This window comes from Crassostrea angulata, chromosome 9 (genome assembly GCF_025612915.1).
Source record: "Crassostrea angulata isolate pt1a10 chromosome 9, ASM2561291v2, whole genome shotgun sequence".
In the NCBI taxonomy this organism is placed as follows: Eukaryota; Metazoa; Mollusca; class Bivalvia; order Ostreida; family Ostreidae; genus Magallana; species Magallana angulata.
Genome location: NC_069119.1, coordinates 21,006,121 through 21,028,008, shown reverse-complemented (window position 1 = coordinate 21,028,008; position 21,888 = coordinate 21,006,121). Strand labels below are relative to the sequence as shown.

At 33.2% G+C, this 21,888-nt stretch overlaps 2 protein-coding genes across 2 annotated transcripts; both read right to left on the bottom strand.

Moving 5' to 3' along the window:
* Positions 1-703: 703 nt before the first annotated feature.
* Positions 704-7,840, bottom strand: LOC128164291 (WW domain binding protein 1-like). The gene is made up of 6 exons (XM_052828068.1): positions 7,728-7,840; positions 7,150-7,184; positions 6,972-7,067; positions 4,116-4,347; positions 3,810-3,873; positions 704-3,371 (listed from the first exon to the last, which is right to left on the bottom strand). The coding sequence occupies exons 1-6, from the start codon at positions 7,794-7,796 to the stop codon at positions 3,310-3,312; spliced, it is 558 nt and encodes a 185-aa protein (XP_052684028.1). The 5' UTR covers positions 7,797-7,840; the 3' UTR covers positions 704-3,309.
* Positions 7,841-11,272: 3,432 nt separating this feature from the next.
* LOC128163548 (uncharacterized) lies at positions 11,273-18,266 on the bottom strand. The gene is made up of 4 exons (XM_052827178.1): positions 18,139-18,266; positions 17,794-18,036; positions 11,829-12,015; positions 11,273-11,690 (listed from the first exon to the last, which is right to left on the bottom strand). The coding sequence occupies exons 1-4, from the start codon at positions 18,172-18,174 to the stop codon at positions 11,578-11,580; spliced, it is 579 nt and encodes a 192-aa protein (XP_052683138.1). The 5' UTR covers positions 18,175-18,266; the 3' UTR covers positions 11,273-11,577.
* Positions 18,267-21,888: the final 3,622 nt, after the last annotated feature.

Genomic DNA, 21,888 nt, shown 5'->3' with positions numbered 1-21,888 from the left:
TATTTTTATCAATGCATACTTATTCTCTCTGCCTTTAAGAACCAGAAGAATTTCATTGATCTCGTTCAAATGAATTAATTTTTAAAAACAGGTTTTCAATTATTTTGCAATTCTTAAGTCGTATCTAAATTAAATATTTTAAAATTTTGAAAATGTTTATGTTTGTAAGAGCACCACATTGTAGGTAATATCCATATGTGTGGCATGCTTTAATTTGTGTGTTCGAATAGATTTTGGTCAGGGTGTATAAACAGTAGAGCCATGCAGTAGCATTACATCCCAAAGTTCACTCGCTAGTAAAATAAGACCGCTCTTAAAGTAAAGGACGCCTTATGGCGGACAATGATACAAGAATGAAAAGCAAAATGTAATGAGTTGGGCCGGTAAAATTCAAGCATAAACTTGAGATGTTGTACAATTGTACTAGAATAAGGTGTATAATAAAAGAAACCCTAGCGAGCAGCTTTGTCGTGTACACATGTAATACTCGTTGTCAATTCATTTTGTACTTTGTTTTACTTTTGGACGAACAAAATGAGAAAAAATATGACATACTTCTACGTATATTAAGTGGTGCACAACCCTAGTACAATGTCAACCAACAAATGCAGGGGCATTGCAGGTACAATATATATAACCCTTGTAGCATGTCAATCCGGCCTCACTAATTTTCAATAGAAGGAATTTCAATGATACAAAGAAGTTTGGTATAAGGACTTTAATATACATAAAAACAACAAATCTGCAGAGCACACACAAGTATAACAACACGGTCATGTCAGAGGCCTCAAAACTGCAATTTCGGCTTTATAATATATTAAAAAGATCTCTAGTGTACATTTACCGGTTTATGCAAACAAGGATTACAAAGTTGACATGACGAATTGGTACACAAGAACAATGGCGAATAAGTTTGTGCAAATGTCCATTGGCTTAATCATAAAATGCAGTATAAAATTAAAATTCACGCTATAAAATAATTATAAAATCGATATCGTACAAAAGGCAAATTTCCATCTGTAGTCATATATTCACAATATAGAAAAAATGTCCGAGTGCTGATCAATTTACAAGAGGAGATTTTTAATGTTATAAAACCTCTCTCAATGGTTTACAATCTTTTACAATCATATTTTCAGGAAAAATATAATTTAGCATTTTTAGTGGGAAACTATCAATTGACTTACAACCTTTAAAAAATGGTAAAAAAAAAAAAAAAAAAAAATTGCACCCAGTTTATGCAATAAATGTTTAATTAATAATGTAATAATTTATTTGATTTGTAAGAAGCATTCTTGGTGGAAACCTATCAAGAGAAAAAAACTGCCGCTTTGAAAGTTATACAAAGCAAAGAGTTGATGACCCTATGGATGGGATGAACATATTTATATTTTTTTTTCACTTTCCACTACAGATGTTACACACTAAATCTTGACAATATTGGCTTGGTAGTTAAAAAAGGAAAAAATGTAAAAACTACACAATGCATATATATAAAAGGTAAGAGACAAAACAGCAACAAACACTTGAATGATATGGGTGACTTTAAAAGTGATACAGATATCTTTTATCATATTGGTACAATGGATTTTGGTTAAATGGTCTTTTAATATCAAGTGACTTGTTGCCATTTTTTCTCCTTTTAACATCACTTGTAATATCATTTTAGAATGTATGATGTATGCAATAAGCTTCATGAACTTAACAATAATACCACATTACCAACTCCAACAAAACTAAATGCCAAAATCCTTAGACTAAAATTCAGATGTATAGTAAAACAGGCTTATAGGGAAGTATAATTCATAACATCGAAAACATTCATTACACATATATATAATATACCGGTATACAATTTGAGATTAATGGGAAATAAATCTAAAACTTCACTGTAAAAAAGAATTTCTCATAATCATTTTCACTGTAGCAATTTTTTACTGTAAGATGCCATCATATTTTCCAGAGTGGTTACCCTTGAAACTACACCCCAATTAAATAAAATGGATCAACAATATTGATAAAAATAGTTTCATTCAAATTACGATATTCACAGTAGTACAATTGTACAGGAAATCTATGTGGAGAGATGAGCTTTATAATATCCAAAGTTCATCCATAGGATAAAAGTTGCTATCCATAATTTTTTTTTATCCACAATTGTAAATAAATAATTGAAAATTATACAATTCATTTTGCACTATTACCCCATAATTAGTTGATGAATGAATGACAAACTAAATTGTAACAGAACTTGGTGTAGCAAAAAAGGATAATATATCACAGAGACGACATTTTTTTAAACACAAATTTCTTAATGGTTGGAATAATTTAAAACCTGATTGTTATATACATTATGTACTCTTCATCAAGTCCATCACTCTTTATTCATCACTTGCACACAAGTTGTATAACAAGGAATCAAAACAGATTTCTAGATATTAAAAATCAAAACATAAGTAGCAAAAACATATAAGTATACATACACAACAGCAAATTTTCAAAAATGAAAAAAAAAATAGAGAGAAAAAATTTCCCAAACTATCACAAATAAACATTTGTATATCTTAAATTCTATAATATTTTTTCAATAAAAACTATGATTCTTCACTTACAAAAACATGTAGAACTCAAAACAAGATGTCTAAGGGTCACTCCCCATATTTAGCACTAACCTGATGAGCAACAAAGTACAGCTGAGCTAAATGGTTGACTAACCCCCACATTACTGAATAGTGGCCTCTCTCTGACCAATGAGGAAACAGATAATCTACAGGAATTTAAACTTTAAAAATCTTAAAACTATTTTACTATTTGTTTTAATTTTCAAACAGTACTATGGCTACAATTTTATATAAAATTGAAAAGGACAAGGAAAAATGTATAAGTTTTTTAAAATACAGTGTATAAAATTCATTATTTCTAATCATCTCCTCTTGAAAGTGGGTCTCTGTTCCTCATTTAAATAATAACAAACTTAAAAAGAACTTCACCCTATGATCATTTAATTTGGCCTACTTTGATTGAAATTCCTCATAAAATGAAAGTGGGGAATTTATAAAGCTGCATTCAGCAACAGCTGTGAGGTTGACAACAGAAACGAGAAAGATGTAAACACAGAAAACTTCACAAATTTCACATACTATCAAACTGAAGACTAAGTAACTGTCTATATATAGTTTTATATGGATGTATAGTAAACTCCTTTGCCTGGTTTGTAGGACTGGCAGGTATAATCCTCATTTATGAAGGGATGCTAGGATTTTACAGGATATACACACACATGAAACACACGTCTCTTGGAATGTCAATTCAAGACTTGTTTTGATTTTGTCCTGAAGAGATTTCAGTATATTCAGGAGGACTAACGTCACCTGTCAAAAGAAATAAACATATTAATGCAGTGCAGCTTTCATATCTATTTTTATCAATTTCATGTTCATTGTAAAATTTTACGGTTACAACAAACTCTAATACAAATAATAAACCAATATTGATAAAGAAATTGATTTTTGAATTCTATTGAGGAATAGATAATGATTTTACATCTCATGAGAGAAACTATTTTTAAGACCAAACATTTAACACAGGAAGCAATAATTAATTGATTCCTCCTTTTCTACCAAATCTGATTATCACATTGTAAAATTTTAACTACAATAGGAATGGTGGCTTTATTGCTTACAGTTTGGTTTTTTCTTGAGGTTCAAAGACTTAAAAGAAACAATAGTGACTTTTATTACATATCATTGAGTGCAACTTAACACTGGAGATTTTAAGGTGTAATGAGCTTAATTATCGGGTAGCCGTACCTTGTTTGTCCCCAGGGTAAGGAGGTGGTTTAGCTTCGAATTGGTTTTTTGGCAGGTTAGCCACCTACAAAGAAATAATGTTAATGATAGTTAAACCTGTCCGATCAGTTGGTAGAGCACATGACAATGATTCAGGTAAAGCCCGGTTTGGTCCATCATTATTTCTCCCATCCCATTACATATGCAAGAAAATACAAAAATTTGCTAGTAACTGTAGTAAACCAGTATCACCAGTTAAAATATATCTGTATACATGTATTTGGTATGTACTTGTTACAGTTCAGTTAGAGGACTGAAACGGAATACCTCAGAATAAGGCGGTGGTAGAATGCTGATGGACGGCTGCAGTGTGATGGGCTCTGTCTGGGGTGAGGCTGCAGCAGTGTGACTAGGAATGAGGCCCAGCCCCGGGGTGGTCCTGGCGCTGGTCCGCCCCCTGTTTACATAAGTGTCTCTTGGCATCAGAAGAAGGCGTTGTTTATGCTTGTAATAGCCACATCCCCCAAAACAGGACATCAGAATAAATAGAATTACAAACCTACAATCATCAAAAACAAACTGAACATCATCATAAAAACTACAAATTTTTCTTTATGTGAAAAGTTCTGGCCTATATAAATGAATCAAATGATTCAGAGCATTGTAAGAAGCCAAGTGGAATGTAAGAATTCAATCATTTGGGCTATTAATTTCATTGACTCTATATGTACTCAATACATATTGAATTAAATCTTTAACCAATCATTTAATCATATCTTTTGTTTCTAACATTTTAGAATCCACGAATAAGAAACCCTACCAAAATTGTGAATAATTACAAAACAATGATGAATAAAATATACATAATACATGTACATACCTGTATCTATCTACAAAATTTTCTAAATGCTATTGTACATGTACCTCAGGAATTTTTTGGCATTAAAATTTTAACTAAATACATGTATAATCCTTAATTAGGTCAATAAGTCCAATACCATGTGCAAATCTTTGTGCACAATAAATATACAGTTTTATTTTATGGGTGGAAATGTAGCACTATGGTCCATCAACACAAATTTCCCCATAGAGCAACAATTCTGCAGCTAACATGTACTAGTACCAGTAGTATTTAAAAAGTTTACTAGCAAATTATACTATATCGTAATACTTGCTTTGTAAAGAAAAGAAATGATTCATGGATATATACATGCAATGTTAAGATTTTTTGGTCCCTTGCACTTTATGATAATTATTATTGAAATCTTCCTATTTAATAGATTTCATATCACATATGTAATCGTCAGAGTGGTAACAATCACAGGTGCTTGAGGACAGGATCGACCCCGCCCCCCCCTCCCCCACTTCCACCCCACCCCCAAGTATATAGACCCACGGGACTTTTTTTTATTACATGTATTAAATTATCCTTTTATGACATATTTCTAATCTAATTCATTGCACAAAATTACCTAAAACAAACATTTTTAAAAATCAGACCCTCTACATGTATAATACAAGAAGGTTGCTAACTTCGTCCATCTAGAATCAACGGAAGTAAGGGTTTATCGCAAGGAAGATAAATCCTCACTTCCGTTGATTCTAGATGGATCTGTTCAAAACTTGCAACTTGTCGGTAAAAATTGTAATAATTTACCCAATAAATGTATTTACACTGGCATGACATGCAGATATTCAATGAAGGGAATTATCTGGCTACAACATGAGGTCACCGTTTTACTGGTAGATGTAGTTTGATAGTACATTTCAACAAATATTCATTGGCAGTGCCTCTCGGCTGGCAGACGAAGTTAGCAACCTTCTTGTACATGTATTATATGTAGAGGGTCTCATTTTTAATAAAAGAATATTTGTTTTAGGTAATTTTGTGCAATGAATGTATAAATTATATTAGAAATATGTCATAAAAGGATAATTTAATTAAAAAAATAAATATAGTCACGGGGGTCTATATACTTGGGGGTGTTGGGGGGGTGGAAGTGGGGAGGGGGGGGTCGATCCTGACCTCAAGCACCTGTGGTAACAATACCAGCACCATCAGATAGCTCAGTTGTTAAATCACCTGAGTAGAGATTCAGGGGGCCCGGGTTTGAATCCCAGTCTGGTCCGTCATTATTATTCCCATCAGTTACACATAATATAAAGACAAACAAGATATCTGTGAGCCAATGCTCACTAGTGATACCCCCGCTCTGATGTGAATATGCAAAATAAGCAAAGTCGACATTTAACAGAAAGCTGGCATCCGATTGGTACAGAAATATATCCCACAATATAGCATGCCTAAACAAAAAGTGTGTTAAAATTTCAAGCATCTGCGATAAACAGTTGCTGAGAAATCTTTGAGGAAAATTTGTTTGAAAATTTTGGCTAAAATAAACAAAGTACTCATTTAACAGGAAGTTGACGTCCGATTGGTACAAAAATACATCCTACGATACGGCATACCTTAACAAACGCTGTGTAAAAATTTCAAGCATCTGCGATAAATAGCTGCTGAGAAATCTTTGACGAAAATTTGTTTGAAAATTTTGGCTAAAAATAAACAAAGTCATCATTTCACAGGAAGTTTGACATCCGATTGATACAAAAATATATCCCACAATATGGCATGCCTATACAAATAGTGTGTTAAAATTTCAAGCATCTGCGATAAATAGTTGCTGAGAAATCTTTGACGAAAATTTGTTTGAAAATTTTGGCTAAAAATAAACAAAGTCGTCATTTAACAGGAAGTTGACGTCTGATTGGTACAAAAATATATCCCACGATATGGCATGCATATACAAATACTGTGTAAAAATTTCAAGCATCTGCGATAAACAGTTGCTGAGAATTCTTTGACGAAAATTTGTTTGAAAATTTTGGTTAAAAAATAAGCAAAGTCGTCATTTAACAGGAAGTTGGCGTTCGATTGGTACAAAAAAATATCCCACAATATGGCATGCCTTAACAAACACTGTGTTAATATTTCAAGCATCTGCGATAAATAGTTGCTGAGATAAATGCGACAGAAATTTTTGTTGCGGACGGACAGACAGACGGACAGACAGACAGACGGACAGACGGACGGATGGACAGACAGACAGACACACAAGGGTTAAACAGTATACCCCCTCTCCCTTGGAGCGGGGGTATAAAAAAGGATAAAAATTCACTGACCAAAAGTACCACAGGTTCCAGAAGGAGATTCTATAGGTGTATGACACGCTCTCCTGGTCCTCCACACAGCAGTGGCCTTCACAACACGACCCACACCTGGGTAGATAACAACACTATTGCTGTACAAAAATGTCATCAATCAACTATACCTTCATATTACAAAATGTTTCGTTTTTACCTTTCTCCAGTATTGGGGCAAATGATTCCCGAAACCTATAAATAAGAGAAAAAATATTTTTGACACCTATTAATTATATATATTTTTTTACCCAAACAATCAGTATGATCTCCAATTTGAGAAAAGAAATTATTTCTCAATCACATTTGATAAATCACGTAATTGATACATGTAACATATATACATGTATAAGGTGCAAAATAATGTTTCTCGATGAAGAACTTACAGCTGGGATCTCATACACTATATATACATGCATGTGTATTCAATAGTATGATGTACATGTAGGCTAGCATTTTGTACACAACTGCTTCAGTCACAACTTGACAAGTACTGCCAGAGTGGACACAAATTAACATGACTAACAAATGGTTATTGGTATAATATATTGATAGATCCTAATCAATCCATAATATTAGGCCTAGCAATAAAATAATAACACAGGCGCTTGTTTTAAATAGTTGGCTTTCTGTGTGGTAAATAAGCATACTGTATAATACAAGCGCAAGTAAAAAATACGATATTGGACTGCTTTGGAAAATGTGACTTCATTACACACATTTTAAATTTCTCCTTACCTCAGTAAATGTAATAATAAACACAAGAATAGCCCCAAATATTTGGAAAACCCCATCAAAACGCTCCATTTTAAGAACTGTTTTCTTCGCAGCTTCAGCAACCGATTCTTTGTATTGTTTATATATTTCGTATACCGAACCCGATATGTTTAATTCCAAAGGCTGCAACAAGCTCCAGCTCCATGTCCATAAATACATGTAACGTTATGTGTGGCATCTTATAATCAAAAGGGGGAATAAAAAGTTCACCCTCACTAGAAAAAAAAAATGAAAAAATAAACACAATACGATTTTGAGATGTTGTAGTTAACAAATGTATCATTTTAACCATGAATACCTGTATTGTATCACTTGTATTTCAAGCCACGGTCTGGAGTCCATTTAGGCTCCAGTGGGAGAGGATTGAACATATTGGGTATGATCAGGGGGTCCGGGGTGGGGTGGGGGAGAGCCATCAGATGCTTCTAAGGTTTTTGAGATTTTAAAGAGTACAACGAAAACGTGAAATTAACCTCAATATTGGCGATCCCCTTAACATGTGGTCGTAATAAATTTACATTATTTTGAAAAATATGCATATGAAATTTCAAGCTGCTTGGTCCGATTATATATCAAATTTTATGCACGCTTTTAAACGATGGCTATGCTTAATATATGTATAATAATAGACATTGCAGTAGTTTTACCCGTCAATTATGCCAAATTTCAGTGAAGAAAAATACGTACAAAATTTGCTAACAAAACAAACGACATTAAAAGGTACCGCGTTATTTCGCCTCATGTTAAATTTCACCTCTGGCGACGAGACGGGAATGGTTGTATTACGACTTTGACATCGCTCTAAATAAAGGTCGAAATGATCAGAAAAATTACAAATAAACATGTGTACGTTTTGTTCGATAATATTTCCAAAGTCTGCTTTCTTTACAATCGATGCATAGCATGCGGGTTGAATAACCCCAATCATTAGGGGGACGAAACCAAGCGGTTTCCTTTTCTAAACATTCCCGTGATGCATTTTGGTTTGTTTTTTCGTTTGCCCAAAAAGAAATTATTTTTATTTACTTTGAATATTTCTAACTTTGAAAGGAGACTGATTCTGCTGGTGTAAATAGGAGAAAGTCCATAACTTTCTGAGATAAATGATTTGTATGGAACAAATTTTGATATTGTAATTACAAAATAAATCGGACCAAGCAGCTTTCAATGAATTGCGGTTTTCTAGTTCAAAATATTGTTTTCTTACAATATTGATACTTTGTCAACTTTATTTATGAGTTTATCAAAACGGAATAGAAATCTTAACATTTTTATTATTTTTAGGATACTAAAAATGTCCCATAATATGTTAAAACTTCTCTCATCAACAATGAAACCGCAATGTGTCTGATACCACCTAAACAATATATCAGTGTATTCTTTGATTTTTTAGTACAAACCACGCACGTACGTAATTGCTAGACTATACATAATTCTGAAGAAATTTAAATCCCATTTTTAGGCTTCCAAAGAAAAAGGGGTCGGAAATACTCCTACATGTATTATGCATTTAAACTACATGTTTATGTAGTAGAACTCTTTTTGAAAACAAAAACAGCAGGATTGGGACTAGTTTAAACATTGCGATACTAATTTTTCTACCACAAAATACCATTCTTTAAGTGAAAATCAGAGTTTTTAGGATACGTAAAATCATGGCCAATGAACATTAAATTTCGTGGATCAACTGCAGCCATTCATGAAACTCACCGAAAATTGACATTTGGCGTTTCAAACTTTACTCATAAGGTACAATTAAGCTATATCAATTTTGGTCGATATATTAATTCACACGCTTTTTCTCTTTCTCCTCCCCCTCTCTTTTACCCCCCCCCCTTTTTTTTGGGGGGGGGGGGGGCATTTTCAAAGGAGGGGTCAACCCCCGTAAACCCCTTCTAGATTCGTCACATTTTTTATATGATATGGGGGAGGGGGCGATGAAATGTATTAGGGAACAAAGAACCAATCAAATGACATTTGTTCAATAGAAGTAACTTCCTTGGATAAATTATGCATGAGAGAGAGAGAGAGAGAGAGAGAGAGAGAGAGAGAGAGAGTTTGTATAGAAGTAAATTAAATTATTGAAGAACTATATATGATAAGAGTTAAATTTGGCCCCCATAATTAGCCATTTTTAAAAGTTTTTCTGGTACAACAAAATGTTATGTTATATTTTAGAAGAGTTCATGTAAAATATATGTTTCACCTATTTTTTTTATTCATTTGCACTCACTGGCGGTATATGACGCCAGAAATGACGCTATTTATATAATTCACTCAAAATCAGCCAAAAATTGACATTTTTCTTACCTTTTTATGAATGGGAAATATAAAGCGCATGCTTGAACAAGGAAAATTTTTTGGTCACTTATTAGCCTTGGCTACATAAATCTCTGATTAAAATATTTTGTTTGTTCAAGCATGCGCTCTGTTTTCAGAAAGAAAAACTGCTTGAAAACAAGCTGTTTTATGCTAAAAATGCATAAATGGCGGGAAAAGGTTGTCTTTATGATGTCATACTTCTAAATTGTGGACAGTTGAATCAAAATGAATATTATGTTAAAACATCACATATATATCTGTACAAGGAAAACAAAAGAATTATAGAGTAAAATGACGATGTTCATTTTAGGGGCCATTTTTTGCCTATATCATATATAGTCCTTTGCAAGATATTTATTTAGAAAAGTTTCAATGTAATGTAATTACGCGTATGTGAAAGCTATAACTTTACCATCGTCGCAAGCCACGGATTTTGTGTCCATTCTATTTCCACAAATAAAATAGGGAATGTGGAAATAGAATGGACACAAAACCCGTGGCTTGCGACGTAACTTTACACGTTTTTATCAATGATTTGTGTATATATAAGAGTTTTTTCCGTAAGTTTAATCCGTTCTGATACGTCAGACCAACAAATTGTACATGTGTTCTGGTTTAAAGGGCTCTAGACGAAATTTGAGCTCAACATTTTCAAATTTTGTTTTTGAATTTTTAATGTCTAGAATGGTTAGCATGGGTATTTTTTTATAAAATGCTTCTTTAAAATTTGAACGTCAAATATCCAATTAGGCCTACAAGCAAGACAGTTTAAAATTCTTTGCTTTGATTATTTTTAATGAAAAGGTAATCACTCTAAAACACTATCGTGGAATTCAATTACACCCGCGAGTTCTCTCACGGAGATCGCTACTTCACCAAAGGATCTAATGGTAATCAGATTGAATTTTACTTTAGACTTTCGGTTGGACGTAGCTATCTATTTCTTGCGTCAAAACAAGTTAAAAATGACGCGATTTCAGGGGAAATCTGCACTGATTGCGTAGTCTTAGCTCAAAAGCCAGACAAATCTTGTTGATTTCAAAGAGCAATCATGAATGGCTATGTGCCCAACAGTGAAATAGACAGGCCTACGTCACATTCCTCTTGACAAAACTACCCCAAGTCCAAGCTCTTGTTAAAATGATTCTAATGTCAATACGTCAAGAATAAAAATACAACAAAAATTCATTCATCAGTTCTATTCAATCTACATGTACTTGCGTTCTTTAAGATCTATGGTTTCTCAATGGAGGTTTATCATATTGCTGCTTTGTGTAAATCCATTTCATGAATTTGTAAAAGGGACATCAAATACACAAATATTGTATGGAACATAAAAGTAAAAAAACCCAAAAACAACCATACATACATAAAAAGTTAAACTCATAAAAAAGGAAAACGAACCCCCACCCACCCCACTACTTTTTAACACTGATATGCAGAGTGATATGTAAAAAATGGCATCCATACAATCTATGCTGTTTTAAGTTTAAGATTTCACAGTAGCAAAGAGAACCAGCACAAATGCGACCCAGACGAGGACTACCCGGATGTAATGGCGGGAGATCCAGCGTTCCACGGCCTCCCTCACCCACTGTTTCCCTGTCAACAGAGCACGGTCAAACATTTCAATAGTCATCGTCACATGTATAAATCAAAACTAGGTTTATTAAATCGAATATATTATTAAAGAGAACATTAAAAAGAAACCTGCAGGGTTATTGTAAGTGCCATTTTTACCTTTCTTTGTAATGACATCTTTCTCCAAAAGAATGTTAGTTTCCGGACGCATGACGATGAGGGTATAGACAAACGAGAAGAGAGAGAAGGCCACTGGAGCCAGCCAAAGATTCCGCAGCTCATCAGAGGCGGGGCTTAGGTAGAACACGCCCCCAGAGGACACAGCCATACACAGCAACATCACAGGCTGTAATATGAGGCAAAATTCAACTTTTGTACATTGCAATGAAGTGTAATTTATTTTTTAGTGGGCTGCTCTTTCCAGTGCAGTGTACAATTTTGTGATTTCACCTTAAACATAAAAATATATGCTTCGTGTGATTTTAGTCATCAATTAAAAAATCACCTAATTCAATTTACAAAATAAAATCGCAAAAAGAAATTTTAAAAGGTGTAACGGCATAAACAAATCAAAGTACTGAGAGTACTGAAAGACGGGTGTCTTGAAAGTTTGAATTTGTAATTGTACTTGATTTCCTCGAATATGCTTCCAAAAATTATGAGTTTGAATTAGTTACTTCAATCTATGTTAATTCGGCTCTTTTTGCAATTGTCTGATACTTTGTACTTTGCCTAAATTTTACTCAATCCCGGCCTTCATAATTGTAGAAAATTGACACAACGGTATTTTATGTAAAATAAGACCCCAAGGAAAAATTTAAAGAATTACTACTAACCGGGAAAATCAAAACAACTATATCAAGGAAGATAATTTAAATCATTAGATTTATTCAATTTTGTGATACAAGAGAATATCCACAAGTCGGACGGTATCCGTTTTACAAGGTTTATGAAAACCTCTAAAACTCTCAAACTGCTGAATTAACAAACAAAGTGAACATTTGTATACCGATAACAAACACAGGAACCTGACGTTAGAAATATTTCTTTTTACAATAGGATTCCAAGTACTCTAACAATAAAAAGGTTTATCACGGTCGCCATTTTGAATTTTAAGACCGACTTATCTGACACAATTTTCTTGCAAAATTAATAGGTAAAAATAAATCCGTTCGCCACTTACTACTTTTTGTGTAAACTCGAACATCACCTACACGAATTACGATACAACTGCTCCGTTCATTAAAAATCATTCTCCGAAAATCAGAGACATAAATAACAGAGATTGGCAACTCCGCAATTAGCGCGTAAATGTTACGGGACCAACCTTACTTTGGGCACTACAAGTGCAACAGGAATCTTATATAGGTCATTAAATTTGAACCTGATATTAAACATGAACCTGTCAATATGTTAATTAAAGCAAGTTTTATTTATGAAACATCTACAAAAACTCTTTTTTTAGCTTTTAATTTACTTTTTTAAAACTTATCGACTTTTCACAAAGTAATGGTAATGGCAATGTATTACTTTACTCATGTAATGGTAATGCAGTGCATTACTTCAAGAAAATGAAGTAATGGTAATGGTTATTTAATGCCCAAATTCATGAAAAATGGTAATTTAATGCATTACTTTACAATGTAATTCACCCCAAGCCTGATTCCAACTAAACCGGACAACATCAACATAAAAATTTTACTTGGTTCTTCAATCGATAACACTGTATATATTATTTGATGTATTGGTCGCCCAAAATGTATAATCTACCGGTACATGTATATAGATTTTGCTTATAGTCCATTGTTCCAAATTTGCGCGAAGGCAAATTCAGACTTGTTTTTATTTTCTATGTACAAAATTCCTTCAAAGACGAACAGCAGTCATACCGCAAGTAGACTGGAAGCCAATGAAACACCTATTTAATATGTAAGACATTTTTGTATAATCCGTCCTGATTTTAACTTCGGCTTGCGCATGAAATTCGGCAGTATTCAGGTGAAAGATTGTAAAAATAAAATTCACGACTTTTCAAAAATGGCACATTGCGTTTGGGAAATTTAATTCCGATTCAACCTTCAACATCCTCTATTGATTAATGAGCTTATACACCAACTGAATCGTCAACGGCGTTGTGCATTCAGTTACGTAACTCATTCCACATTTGAACCCGAGCAAGAATATTTTGATCAATAAAACTATTTGTTTACTTTCTAAATAAAATTTGGTTTATACACAGAGGACTTAAAGATTTAATGCGTGGTTTTATAATATATATTTACTGAAATGCATGAAAATAATATATATTTACTGAAATGCATGAAAACTTTCTGCACTATTTTCTTACGCGCAGACTCAATTCATGTGTTCTACGCGTGCATTCCGGTTTGAGACTTCGGTTTCAGTAAACTAATAGACGGGGTCACGTGACTCCGTCTAAAAACTTATATTGAACAGTGATTTAAAACTCTCTTTAAAAAAGATGTACAGAATTAAGTTTTAACATTCTTGTAGCTGGAAATATGTCATCAAATATATATTTATTAATATTTATTTATTCACCAATCAAGGGCCCTCGGGGGGCATATGCATTAAAACAATAAAACAACATGATTATAACAAATATAGAATATCGGATATGTCATCAAATATAAAGAATTGAGGTGCCAGCGGGGTTTGCTTATTTATAGTTAAAGATTTAATTGTACGATGGCTTAAAATTATATAAATATAAGTAATAAGGAATCATTCTCTGAATATTATGAGGTGATAATTTCGGTCGGGGCGTGATCAAATCTAATAGTATCATAAAGCCCTTTGGGCTTTATTGGATTTGATCACGCCCCAACCAAAATTATCACCTCATAATACTCGATCAAAGAATGATTCCTTATTCCTTATTTATACATGTTTATTTCAAATAATACTTTGGTGGTTCTTAAGGGTACGAACAGAAACAATATTGTGGACATTTCAGGGAAATACAAACCCGTTTGAACAACACTGGTTTTTTAAACACATTTTAAAAAAATAAAATAGAATTTTATATTGAAAAACTCACTGAGATTTGATGTGACTTCAGTAAATTATAGCATACTGCATGGTCCATATCACAGGTACTAAAAAAATCTCCCTACTTTAAATAAACGATCAACACCAATCTCTTCATACACATTCAGGGGTTTAATCAGGTACTAGCTCTATTTATAGTCATATACATGTATTATAATTTACATTTTTTTTCTATGTGATATTTCATCCTTGTATATCAATACCACAGCGTTTTAATATTACTTGTAATATTAGAATTTACATTGAAATTAATGTTATGAGCGGGCTTGGCCCTTGTGATCAATACACCAAATATTGTTCAATGATCCGATCCTGTAACGAAGAATATTGACCCGGGTTGAAAATTGACCCGGAGGTCATTTTTCAACGTTGAATATTGACCCGGGGGGTCATTTTTCAACGTTGAAAATTGAGACCAAAATCGTGAAATTTATACCCGGGGTCATTTTTCAACGGTATGAGAAAGATTTTTCTAAACTCTGATGACCTCGACCCGTTGAAAATTGATCCTGTTGAGAATTGACCCAAACCTCAGAGTTTTGATCTGAACTGGAACTTACTCTACACGGTTTAAATGTAAAATCATGCACATATTTGAAAGTTTCAGTTTTAAAATGCACATACTGTCCGATACTTATGCGGACGTGGCTAATTTCTTTTAGGCTGATATGTTCAATTAATCATTTAATTTTTAGATTGAAAATATGCAATGATATCCATTTATTATTACAATACTATGTAAATAAAGCTAAGAAGACGACCGTTTGATTCTGAAACTTGTCACAATCTCTGATAAATATATCTAACAAACATATTGCCCGTTATCGTCACTTTTAAGGCAATTCAACAGAGCTCTATTCGACAGGCACCTGACGTTGTATATTTTTCTAATAACTGAAAATATATAATCTCTATACTGCTTTATTGGGTAAAGGGTATATATATTCATGTATTTATATCAAGACAAAAGGATATAATGTCAGATACCTATGCTTAATTTGAAGAAGTCAGAATATTTCACTGACAAAATAATAAATGAATGGTTGTCATATTTTTATCCTTTTTCATATATACTGGGTATTTTTTATACGTATATATACAGCATATACATATTTACACATGTTTTTAATTTTTTACGACTTAAAAATAATTTTTCATAAACTTGTCTGATTAACTTTATTGAAGCACCATACAATTTTCTGCATATACAGTAATAGTTCTTCTTAAAAATGCAATTTATTTCTATTATTTTGAGTTTTCAATTCTATTATTTACCTGTAAATTAGAAACACAGGCAACTCACGTAATATATTTTCTCAAAATTAAAAACATATACCCTCTACAGCAAAAATGTAATCAATTTAAAAACAAGTAGGTTTGCATATAAATATACAGTCGGAGGATTGTTGATCTAATTATATTAATGGTATATACATGAAAAGGTATGCGAAAAGTATAAAACTGATAGATATGTTGTTTGGAGCAGCTGTATCAAGGAAAAATCCGAATTGCTTAAACATGTACAAATTGAAGCAACCAGGACAGTGACAGGGATAATAGTTAATTCTTCTAAAATAATTTATATAGTGAGCTTAATTTGGAAACCTTGCTCTCGAAGGGATAACCATAAACTAATTATATTCTACAAGAATATAAATGGTTTAGCACCACAAGATATGTTAAATTGAATTCAATCATATTTTCTTACTGAACATGCATATAATCATAGATCAAATTAGTTTTTTTACTATCTACCACTATATACTTATTACAATAGCTTTGTTTCGCGCGTCTACATGTAAATCATGGAATAATCTTCATTTTTCCTGGGTTTACTTTCGTTTCCGTCTTTCGTTCCTCCTGCAATGATGTAAATAGAAGGCGTATAGAAAATCTATATAAATTTAGATTATTCGTGTTATTATATGGGGGCGGGGAAAGCCGTAGAAAGAATAATCTTACCGTGACCAGGCAACGGGTCCGTAGGGCATCCGTCATTCGTTGATCAATATTGATTCAATGAACAATTTAAATAAAATAATAATAATTATAATAACTAGACGCTCGTTGCGAGCAACAAGAGGTCTTCCGTATGAATACAATAAATAATAAAATTTAATCAATATCAAATTATCAATATTAATGAGAAAAACGTTCAAATTATGGTATCAAAGGATTTTAATGATGTAATGGCGAGTGTCTATATTGTCAAAACTTAAGATAAGCATGGTACAGTTTACACAAATGAAAGTTGATATCGATACAATATGGCCGATATCGACAATAAATATGAACAGCTTTTGTTGTGAACATATGCCAATCGATATCGATAAGATATCATCGATATCGACGATATCGACATTAAAATATGGTGAGTTTTAGTATTGACGACATCTACATGAAATACGGACAACTTCAGTTGTAAACAAAGGAATACGATACCGTCGATATTGACGTTAAATTAGTCCTGTACATATCCAAATGAATATCGACACGATATTGTCAATATCGACGTTAAATACGGACAACTGTTTCAGACCTAACCATTAGGCACATAACATCATAGAGGGTTCACCCACCCCCAAACATTTTTCCGCAGGAAAGATAATTTTTCCGAAATTTACCTTGAAAAGATGGAAAAGTGTTAATATAGAGATGTCAATTTTCAACCCGGGTCAAAATTCTTCGTTACACCCCTTTACAAAAAGAAAGAAAGATCGTATGCACTCTACCATGACATTTATTCAGCGTTGTTTACAGTTGATTTAGGCCTATTCTCTTTTGAGAAGTGGACAGGCATAGCCTACATGTACATCCAGGCTATGCCTGTCCACTTCTTAAAAGAGAATAGATTTAGGCCCATTTCTCATGTTAATGCATGTAGTAAACACCAATAAATAATTCGTCAAATAACACATATTTATCCATCTTCGTTAGCCAAGGGTTTTCGGTCCACTTTGCTCCCCATTTATGGGCCGAAAACCATTGGTTAGCGAAGATGATATTTATCAGCCCGATTCCTTGTTTACAGATTTGCGAGAATGTGACTTACGATAACTTTGGCTGCTCTGGTAAGGCTGGTGGACCATTGTTCCCACAGAGAATGCAGCGGGAGGTTGGATCGACTGGGAGCTTCTATCACTGCTGCATACACACTGCAGCCCGTGTAAATTCCCGCTAACATGCACGTGAAAACCTTTAACACTTCCACGGGGGATATCTCCACACTCATGATAATTTTAACAATATCATCCATTTTTCCTGGGTTTACTTTCGTTTCCGTCTTTCGTTCCTCCTGCAATGATGTAAATAGAAGGCGTATAGAAAATCTATATAAATTTAGATTATTCGTGTTATTATATGGGGGCGGGGAAAGCCGTAGAAAGAATAATCTTACCGTGACCAGGCAACGGGTCCGTAGGGCATCCGTCATTCGTTGATCAATATTGATTCAATGAACAATTTAAATAAAATAATAATAATTATAATAACTAGACGCTCGTTGCGAGCAACAAGAGGTCTTCCGTATGAATACAATAAATAATAAAATTTAATCAATATCAAATTATCAATATTAATGAGAAAAACGTTCAAATTATGGTATCAAAGGATTTTAATGATGTAATGGCGAGTGTCTATATTGTCAAAACTTAAGATAAGCATGGTACAGTTTACACAAATGAAAGTTGATATCGATACAATATGGCCGATATCGACAATAAATATGAACAGCTTTTGTTGTGTACATATGCCAATCGATATCGATAAGATATCATCGATATCGACGATATCGACATTAAAATATGGTGAGTTTTAGTATTGACGACATCTACATGAAATACGGACAACTTCAGTTGTAAACAAAGGAATACGATACCGTCGATATTGACGTTAAATTAGTCCTGTACATATCCAAATGAATATCGACACGATATTGTCAATATCGACGTTAAATACGGACAACTGTTTCAGACCTAACCATTAGGCACATAACATCATAGAGGGTTCACCCACCCCCAAACATTTTTCCGCAGGAAAGATAATTTTTCCGAAATTTACCTTGAAAAGATGGAAAAGTGTTAATATAGAGATGTTGGAGTCACAGGTAAACTAGTAAACTCCACCCAACCCCACGGATTAGGAATTCAAGATTTGTGAGAAAAAAAAATTGGTAGTTAAGAATTTTTTGTTTTTTGAACTATTTGTTTTAACCCCCCCCCCCCCCCCCCCAAACGGAGTAGGATTTTCATGATGTTGGAAATTAGGTGTTTTTTTGTTTTCTGTTTTGCCTGTCAAGAAGATAGCTGAGAATAAGTATAAGTCTACCCCCCCCCCCCCACTTTCAATTTGCTTGCGACGCGACTGGTACATGTGGTATTTGCTACAAACATGAAGAACTGTGCCCCCACCCTACACCCAGGGATCTAGATTTGAACGAACTTTAATATGTCTACACTATACAAGTACGAGGATACTAGTGAGAAGCCCTATAGAATGACAGACAAGTACGAAAATACCATTGGGAGAAAGGCCGGTACGAAGGGAAGCCCTGTTGCTTGAAACACCAGTATGAAGATACTGGTAAGAAGCCCTATAGCATTAAAGACAAGTACTTGTATTAATAAAGAGATTGATGCAACAATTCCATTTATTTTTATTGTCGTTGAATTCTTTGTTGGAAATTTTAAGTATTTCTAGATATATTTAGAAATCATTCATTCTCAATATTAAACTTAATGACTTAAAGTAGATCCAGTGTTCTGTGACGTCACACTTTTTTGTAAAACTTTGAATTCTTTAAAAATTGTGCAAGATAGTTTTATTTATTTTATGTGAATATAATCACATGGATGTAATCAGAATTATTGGTAGGTTAAAGATATTTTCGCACTTAATTTTCTACTAAATTTCCAAATTTTTATATATTTTATCTATGCAAAAGGGAAATAACTCTTTTTCTGACTTTTCTCTCAGTTGTATGTCTAAATGCTATAGTTTTTTTTATTTCAACGATTAATTTTAAAATATTTTTGTAATTTTAGTTTTCTGATAAAGTTGACATTAAAATTAAACAAGAAAAACAAATTTCTGCCTACAAGATTTTACTTTTAACAGAAAAAAAATACATTTTTCTAATGCTAAAATATGCTTTAGTTTATGTTTATCTGGCATCTCAAAAAGTGTGATGACATGTATATTTTTTCTAACAATTGATGATATTTAAGTCTATTAAGTCGAAATCAGTTCGGTTTTTCAACTTTCCTCAGAGAATTTTACGAGTATGGAGCTACCTTAACATCCAAAAATGTTTCCATTGTAAGAATATCAATAGCATTGTTACAAAAACAGCTTCATTTCAGAATAAAATATTCTAAAAATCATACCAATTGTTTAATTTTTTTGTAAGAGCGACATACGAAATTGTGATATTAAACCAGTTTACAAAAATATCTCGTGAATCTAAATATCTGTAGTTTAGTTAAATAGCAACTAATTTCTGTTCAAGTTTATGCTTCCACCACTGTTTGCTTAATGTTTTAATAATAATAAATATTTTTGTGCCCAACCTATTTTCATTCACTACAACAAACAAGGGACCAATGGGACACATCACTCACCTAGTGTGCATCAATAGCCATGACTAGACGCTCGTTGCGAGCAATAAAAGGTCTTCCGTTTGAATACATTTACATTGTTATAGGCTATCGGGACAGCTTCTTTTATTTATCAACACCTTCTCGTATTCCAGGCAGCCTCCCTAAGGATTTCAACAGAATATCATAAGATTAGGAAAGGGCGCTGTTACTGCGATTTGTGATAAAATTCAAACAAAACATATTAAAATTCATCATTTCAGGGATAACATTCTGAATCGAAACACAATTAAGGAAGAAAAAGGAGTCGGCACTCGGGGATTGAACCCGGGTCGCCTAAACAGAAGTCTACCACTCTAATGTGGATCAATTTGAGAACAAAAAATACAAATCCTGCATTCATTAAAGCGTCTGTATTGTAACGTCGCAAAAAATATTTTAAAACAAGAAAAGTTGAAAATAAAAAACGGTTTCTGCTTTCTTCCGGTGACGATTGGAAGTGACAGCGGACGTTCGGATGTGCGAAGTGCACTCAAGCTAAAGAATAACAATCATCACTGAAATTTTGAGAAACAGAGAGATAAGCTAGTAGGCTTAGCGAAGTTAGATAACTGAATTCAAAATCCAATTATATTCCGCAAAATTGAGAGAGATTTCATAGTGCTCAGGAAATCAATACATATACTAGTATATCAATAAACGCATATATAAATGCATGTGTGTATCTATACATGTGTAGGGGAATAAATACTAATCACTCCTCCTTTTTAAGCCGTGTAGAATAAGGTGGGTGCATTGCTAAATATTGTGTACATACAGTCATGGAGATGGCAGCATTTCTTTGATGCCGGCAAAGCGACCCAGTGAACTCTAATGCGGTCGTACTGCAGGGGCGCTTTGTCTTTGATTAAAGGATTTAGAAAATTAGGGAAGACCTTAATAATAGTGAAAAAGAAACAAAGCAATAACAAGAAGGTCTTCCGTTGGAAATGGAAGACCTTAATGATAACTAGACGCTCGTTGTGAGATATGGGGCATGCATGCAAAAAATACACATAGATTATATTATTATATGTGTAAAGAAGAATTATACAAAGACTGCAATTGCAAATTTTGAAACTGGGAGGCTACCTATGAAAATTATACACATGTTTTGTATTAAAAATTTTATTCATATTGAAAAAAAGTCAGAATCGTAATTTAATTGCAGTCCTGTTAAAAATGCTGTATAATGAGAGTGAATTGTTTTTGGCACATGATACAAATTGAGTTAGTGTAATTCAAAACAAGAGATGATTGTGAAACACGTTTGTCCCATTCCTTGAAGACATCTGTGAAGAAAATGACCGGAAGGGGCATAACTCTGTCAAAACTTGCTCAATCGTACCCCAAATCGAACTTACCAGGGCATATATGGTATGAGCAAGATTATATACATTGTACAACTTATTTTCTTATAATTAAGCAAAGATTCATGATCATTTTATTCAACAACTTTTAGAAAACATTAATTCCTCATCTCGATGTTATTTTTACATGCATATTATCGATCA

Excerpts from the sequence above, each read along its gene's own strand:
- LOC128163548 (XM_052827178.1), bottom strand. The coding sequence starts at position 18,174 with ATGACGGATGCCCTACGGACCCGTTGCCTGGTCACG. Across the intron at positions 18,037-18,138 it reads GGACCCGTTGCCTGGTCACG|GAGGAACGAAAGACGGAAAC; the intron begins GTAAGATTATTC and ends ACATCATTGCAG. Across the intron at positions 12,016-17,793 it reads CCAGAGCAGCCAAAGTTATC|CCTGTGATGTTGCTGTGTAT; the intron begins GTAAGTCACATT and ends CTCATATTACAG.
- LOC128164291 (XM_052828068.1), bottom strand. The coding sequence starts at position 7,796 with ATGGAGCGTTTTGATGGGGTTTTCCAAATATTTGGGGCTATTCTTGTG. Across the intron at positions 7,185-7,727 it reads TTATTATTACATTTACTGAG|GTTTCGGGAATCATTTGCCC; the intron begins GTAAGGAGAAAT and ends TCTTATTTATAG. Across the intron at positions 3,372-3,809 it reads TTACCCTGGGGACAAACAAG|GTGACGTTAGTCCTCCTGAA; the intron begins GTACGGCTACCC and ends TTCTTTTGACAG.